Consider the following 6919-nt stretch of genomic DNA (forward strand, 5'->3'; position numbering starts at 1 on the left):
TGTCCTAGTTCATGGAAAAGTCTTAACTTTTATTTTTTGAACAGAAAAGTCTCGAGAATCTAATTTTAGACGATAATCTTATCATTTTCAGTTAAAAAAATCGGATCTTTTCGTTAACTTGGGCAAAAATTAGATAATCCAGTCTTTTCTATTCAAAAAAATAAAATTTGAGACTTTTCCATAAATTAGGAAAAAAATAATGAGGATTTTCTAACAACAACCATTTTTTATATTGTTTGGACGCCATGAAAAGAAATCTCATGGCAAATTCCTAATATATATTCCTTTTGAAGGACCACATATATACGTAGCTACACGCGTTTTGAAAGTTCAATTGGAAAACATGTGTGTCAATGTTCCATATGAGTTCGAAAGAAGACAACTCTTACTTGGTCGTCTTTTATCTAGGGTTTTTGTCCATATATATATATTGAAATGTTTTTGTCAATTTTGAACTTAAAAACATATTTTATTTGAGTTTTTAGAATCAAATTCGAGTATATTCTTGGACGGCACAAGTTAGATATTTTTGTTTTTCGAAATGGTAATAAGAAGGTTTGATTAGACCAACATTTCAAAATAAGTAACATTGCATTGAGTCGGGTTAGATTCAAATATGATTTAATTATTATCAAAGAATAATTTTGAAGCATCAGATTAAAATAATCAATGATTCTTATGAGCATACAAATAATATTTTAACAATAAATAAATTGTTTTATTTTGTCAAGATTTTGATTTTCATCATAATCAATGATTATTTCAATCTAACCTCCAAAATCATTATCACATAATAATTAGTTTTTATTTGACACATAGTTTGTATATATCGTACAAACAAACCACATGGGTTTAGATGACTTTGTTAGACACGTGGAAAATATGGTGAGTAACTCATTGATCAATTCACATCCTAATACTACCCAATCATTGTAGCTATGGAGGTTTGCCTGCAATAACACTAAAATACGAGGCATACTCTCATATTCACAACGGAAATTAGTCGGTATGTAAAAATATTGACCCGAAAAACCTCGTTAAGGAACTCCTTTTTAGAAAAATCATACAAAACCCAAAACATTCAAACAAATAAAAACCTAAATGAAATGAACTTGTTAGTGTATCCCACATCGGTGCGATATGGTAATATAAGTGACTATATATATATTGGAGTTATCATTCTCTCCACAAGGGTTTTTTTGGAGAGACAATCTTGTGCTCCACATATATTTACATGGTATCAGAGTTGACGTCATGCACCCCCGTTGACTATATATGTTGGAGTTCCCATTTATGAGCTCTAAAAAGAAAATAATTTTAATTTTATTAAAATATTACAAAAAAACTATTTATTAAAAAAATAACAAAGTTTTTATAATATAGTAAGCTTAAACATTTATAATATGAAAAATAACATTTTCATTTATAATTTTTTTTTCATCCATTTAAAAAACAATATGACTTTTTGTATCTCTAGTTTTGATCCAAGAAAATGAATTATAAGGCCAAACAGAACATCGCGGGAAGAGGGTGTGGGATGCGTTCCTGCACAATGGAGCACTACACCACCCCTGCGGGAAGGGAGTAGGGGATAGAGACCCATCATTCTCTCCTGTTTGGATTGATTAGGCTTTTTTTTTATATATTTGTTAAATTATATACCTGTTAAAAAAATTATAAAAAATATATTAAAATTCAAGGTTTTTAATTCTCTACAAGTTGAGTATAATATTTGTATGAAATAATTTTTTTTAGAAAAAAAAAAAAGAAAACAGAATTAAAAATCCTTCCCATACACATTCCGAATTTGACGAGAAAAAGAAAAATAAAAGAAATGACAAGCAAAAAGTGAGAGATCATTTCCCACACACCCTTGAATATGAAAATCTTTTGCACTTCTTTTACTTTAATGAATAGAAAACATAAGTAAAATTATCATCGCCCTTCTTCACAAAATTGGAGGCATGGAAATGGTTGCGGGAAATATTAATATAGTGTACACAAATATATATTTACAATTGAACAAATATAAACCGAAAAAAAGCGTGTAATGGTCCTACACGTGACACTTTAGTACAAAACCGACACGTGTACGATCTTGAGCCGGTTGCCCTATATAAGCGAAACCCCAAGGAGGCAAGGAGAGAACTAACTAATCACCTTCAAAATCTTTATCGGCAAAACAGGAAAAAAAAAAATCATTTGTACTTTCTCTCTCTACAAACTCTACAAAAATGGCAGCAAGTCTCATGCCTATTCAGCCTCCGGTCATCGTCCGAGCATCCGCCTCCACCTCCGGCAACCAGAAGTCCGACTCTCAACGCAAAAGCTGGTGGACTCCACTCTTCGGCTGGCCCTCCGAGCCCGACTACATTGACTCCGGCAACATCGACAAAAGCAGGAAGAATAACACCACTTTCTCGGCGAAATCAGGCGCCACTTCGGACTCGGATCTGGATCAGAGGCCGGTCAGATCTCGTATATCCCCGGGGAGCTTCACCGAAGAAAAGGCGAGGAAGCTCCGGATGTTGACGATGGAAATGGAGTCGTTTCACGAGGCGATGTATCACTCTGCCATCGCTTCACGTCTCGCTTCCGATTTCTCCGATCGTTCTGATGAATGATCGATCTCCGATTTCCGGCGAGTATGTGTTTCGATTAATTTTAAATTGCAATTAGTTTTGTACAATTAGATTTAAAGTTCTAGATGTTTCTTTTCAATTTAGTAACTATTATTTTAAAAGGTTACTTTCAATCTTTCATAGTTGTAGTATTGTAGACTTGGAAGTTGGAAACGAAAGGCAGATGTTGATAACATATGATTTTCTAATGTTTTTATATTAGAGATCTTTGATTAACCGACCCTTGAAGATTGGGATGATGTATGTATAATACTAATGGTAGTAATAATTTGTATATAAATAAAATATTTGTTTAATTTAATTATGTAGATTAACTAGTTTTAAATTGTTGACATAGACCTAATTATTTGTTTAATACGAATTATTGATGCAAGTTGCAAGTGTGTTCTTGTGCTTATCGCCTTCCAAAAGAGCACTAGGCATACGTTAATAGTTTCTTTAACGTCATTATTGTTTTGCCTTTTTCTTTGTTTTTTATCCATTTAGTAATTAGATCTTTCTTTTTAATTTTAATTGTATCAACGTTTATCTTTATCTATAAGATCTAATGTGTGCATAACAATTTTTTTCATACATGATAATTTATATTTTATTTCATACATGATAATTTATATTTTAAAATAAATTGTTGTGTGTAAAAAAATTTGTTAGCCTATGAATCACTTACTTGTCTATATGGTTTTTGGTTCAAAATAATATTTACATAAAATTACTTGGTTCAAAAGAGAAAATAATTATCCTCTTATATTTTCTTTCTAACATATCTTTCTATCTATCTTAAATGATATATTTTCTTCCAATATAATCTTTTTATCCATCTTAAATGAGACGTGTCATTTAATGAAAATAATTATATTTGAATAGTTTTGTGTGACTCATGTCACCATTTAAGATAGATAGAAGGATATACGGAAAGAAATACAGGAGGATATTTAATTTCTCGGTTCAAAATAATATAACACAAAAAAATAATATAACACAAAATTACAAGATTGGTCCATTTGTTTGTGCGCTTCAATACAACAATCTAAGAACTATATGTTTATACGTTTAATCCATGTTTTTTTTTGTTTTTTTTTTTATGTTTTTTTTGAAAAGCAAATATATTAAAAAACTAGCAACTAGCTAGCACAAATTATAAAGTACAAGCAAGAAAAGGAGAAATAGACCAATCCGACCAACTGCTATTTCTAAACTTCTAAACATCGATCTATTCTTAAACCATTTAAAGGATAACAACTAAATTTCATATGCCGCCTTGAGAGAAAAATTTCTCCTGTTGTTTAACACCAAAGCATTACGAGTTTTCCAAATAACTCACACTCCGAGTATAAAAGCATCAACTCCATTTTTTTTTTTCCTTTTTTTACTTCCCATCGGGATCTTCAAAATAGAGATCAAGTCCTCAATACAGGTTGGAGTATTAATAACCCGGCCACTCCAGGCTCCAAACCAAATCCAAATATACGCAAAAAAAAAGCAATTAAAAAAATACATGCTCTATGGACTCCATTTCACTACAACACCATTTGCAAGACAACTCATTAACCACATCTTCTCTAAGCAATAAATTATAAGCAACCGGGATCTTGGTACAAAGTAACCTCCAAACGAAACAATTAACTTTGATAGGGACCCAACTCACCCACCGAAAGTCAGCCGTGCTACCAATTGCACCTTGATTTAACGCTATCAAACCTCTAAGAGAAGAAACCGAAAACATTCCCGAAGAGCTACCTTTCCACACCGAAGTATCATCAGAAACGGACAGATATGTACCTGCCACAACAGCTTCTAAACCCTCAAGCTCAGCCATCTCTTTACCCTTCCTCGGTAACCTCTTCTAATCTGTAAGCAAAACAGATCCATCTCTACCCTCCACCATGTCTGAAACCTTGCAATTTTTATTTGACTCCATTTTGTATAACTCCAGAAAAATATCTTTTAAAGTTAAATCTCTGTACCATTTGTCCTTCCAAAAATAAGTACGATTTAGTCATTTATCCATTTCAAGGACGGACATAAGATTTCATAATAGGTGTTGCCTAGTGGCATATATATATATATATATATATATATATATATATATATATATATATATATACACACACACACACACACATAGTGGCACGGTATTAGAATAAACGAAAAATTCTAAAAAATTTATATTACGGCCGAAAAAAACACAGGTTGTCGATAACATTTTAGGCACCATAGTGGAACCATGTGTGATCCATATGAAATGAATTTTACATCCTTGTAATTTAACTTATCATTTTTTTAATTGATTTTAATTTAAAAGAATAGATAAATATACCTAACATCCACCTCCTTCCACCTTGCATCTTTCACATTAAAAGGACCCCAACCTACATCCCATCTTTCACATTAAAAGGCTCCCAACTCGCATCCTATCTTTCACATTAGAAGGCACTCAAGGTCCCAACCCACATCCTAGAAAACGGAATGAGTCATTGGAAAAACTCTAACCCGCCACCGCCACATTTGCTACAGATATAGTCGTTAAGACCATTTCCACAAAAACAGATATGGTCTACTACTTGAAACCTTACATATTTCTCTTCCCCTCTCCTCTCATATTATAATTAATTAAGATGACCATTTGGGTTGTAATGACTTGGTAAGACATATGAAAGATATGATGAATAACGTATTGATCCATGTTTAAATCCTGACACTACTCAAACTCTATGGTTATGTAAATATGTCTGCAATAACTCTAAGGTATGAGATATGTCTAACCCTCGTTAGGGAATCTCCATTTTCAAAAGAAGTTAAATAAGATCGTTGTTTATCTAAAAATAAAAATGGATATTTTTGTAAATTTATTATTATTATGGAGTTGTGTTACTTATTTTATAAACTGATAACATATATCATTTTAACATTTTTGAAACATATTAAAAAAATTATAAATATATTATTATTATGGAGGCGTGTTACTTTTTTTATATAAATTGATAACTTATACTCTCTTAACATTTTCGAAACATGTTACAACATATATTCTAAGTTTTTTAAATGTTATTTTTTATTTCATGTTATATATATATATATATATATATATATATATATATATATATATATATATATATATATATATATATATATATATATATATATCTTTACTATCTTATAAAAGAAATCCTACTATTTCTAAAAATAGATTGAATATAATAATATTATTTTTTTAAGACGTTCAAATCATTAAGCTAATAGTACAAGTAGTCATTAATAAAATAATATTAAATTTTAACATATGTTTTGAATCCTTATATTTCTCAACAAATTTTATCTCCTTCCCTGAATTTCGGATAATTCAAAATTTGAAACCATCAGAAAATACATGTTGATTCAAATATCCTTCCTGCAGATGACTCTTTCTTAACAGGTTTTTATTTTAATTCTTACTTGTAATTGATTTCATTATTTTTAACTTTTTGTATTTTTATCTTATAAATATATTGGGTGAAGGCTTTATTATATCAGGTTCGTTCCTAAAAAGGTTTTTACTATGTTTCTTTAATGTGTTAACTTTGCAGGTTCAAAGAACTCAACCAAGAGGGCTAGTTAGAGCATTGTATTATCATTAGTTTGTATATTTTGGCATCTTACTTTTGTAATAAATAACGGTTAAACACAAGATTTGACATGATTAAGGTAGTTTGTATATTTTTCGTCTTGTTTAGTCTAAAAATGAAACCTTTTTCATCATTGGTCCTTATAATATCAACTTTCATCACATGGACTTCCTGATTACAGTGATTATTGTCCTTATTATAAGGTTCTATATAGATTTTGTTCAATATTTTAAGGTTTTGAGAACCTAAATCAATATGAATCCTTGAATTACATACCATCGTTGAAAATATTTTAATTTGTGACCAAACTTGGTTTAAAATCACAATCAACAAGTTGACACCTGAGTATTTTGGCCTTTTCAAAGGCCTATTTATCGACTTTTGAATCACAACACCTGATATTCTAAAGGTTTTTTTTATAAACTATTATTTATATATTTTAGCATTTTACTTAATAGGACATTAAATTAATAAAGGAATTAAGGAAAACGAAAAAAAAAAGAGGACGATAAACAGTACAAGTGGTTTGGGTATGTATAAATGGAAATAATAACCATTTAGGAGGTGTTTGGCAAAAAAGTTTATTGCTTATTAGTTTATTAGCTTATAAGTTAATAAGTAAGTGTAGGGTAACTTATGAAAAAATGACTTATTAGAGGTTTCCCACCGGAATAA

At 30.2% G+C, this 6919-nt stretch overlaps 1 protein-coding gene across 1 annotated transcript; it reads left to right on the forward strand.

The window, feature by feature from the left end:
• The first annotated feature begins 2141 nt into the window (after nt 1-2141).
• LOC111883920 (uncharacterized) lies at nt 2142-2943 on the forward strand. The gene has a single exon (XM_023880250.3). It carries the CDS (start codon nt 2235-2237, stop codon nt 2622-2624), a length of 390 nt encoding a protein of 129 aa, XP_023736018.1. The 5' UTR covers nt 2142-2234; the 3' UTR covers nt 2625-2943.
• Nucleotides 2944-6919: the final 3976 nt, after the last annotated feature.

This window comes from Lactuca sativa, chromosome 7 (assembly GCF_002870075.4).
Source record: "Lactuca sativa cultivar Salinas chromosome 7, Lsat_Salinas_v11, whole genome shotgun sequence".
Lineage (NCBI taxonomy): Eukaryota > Viridiplantae > Streptophyta > Magnoliopsida > Asterales > Asteraceae > Lactuca > Lactuca sativa.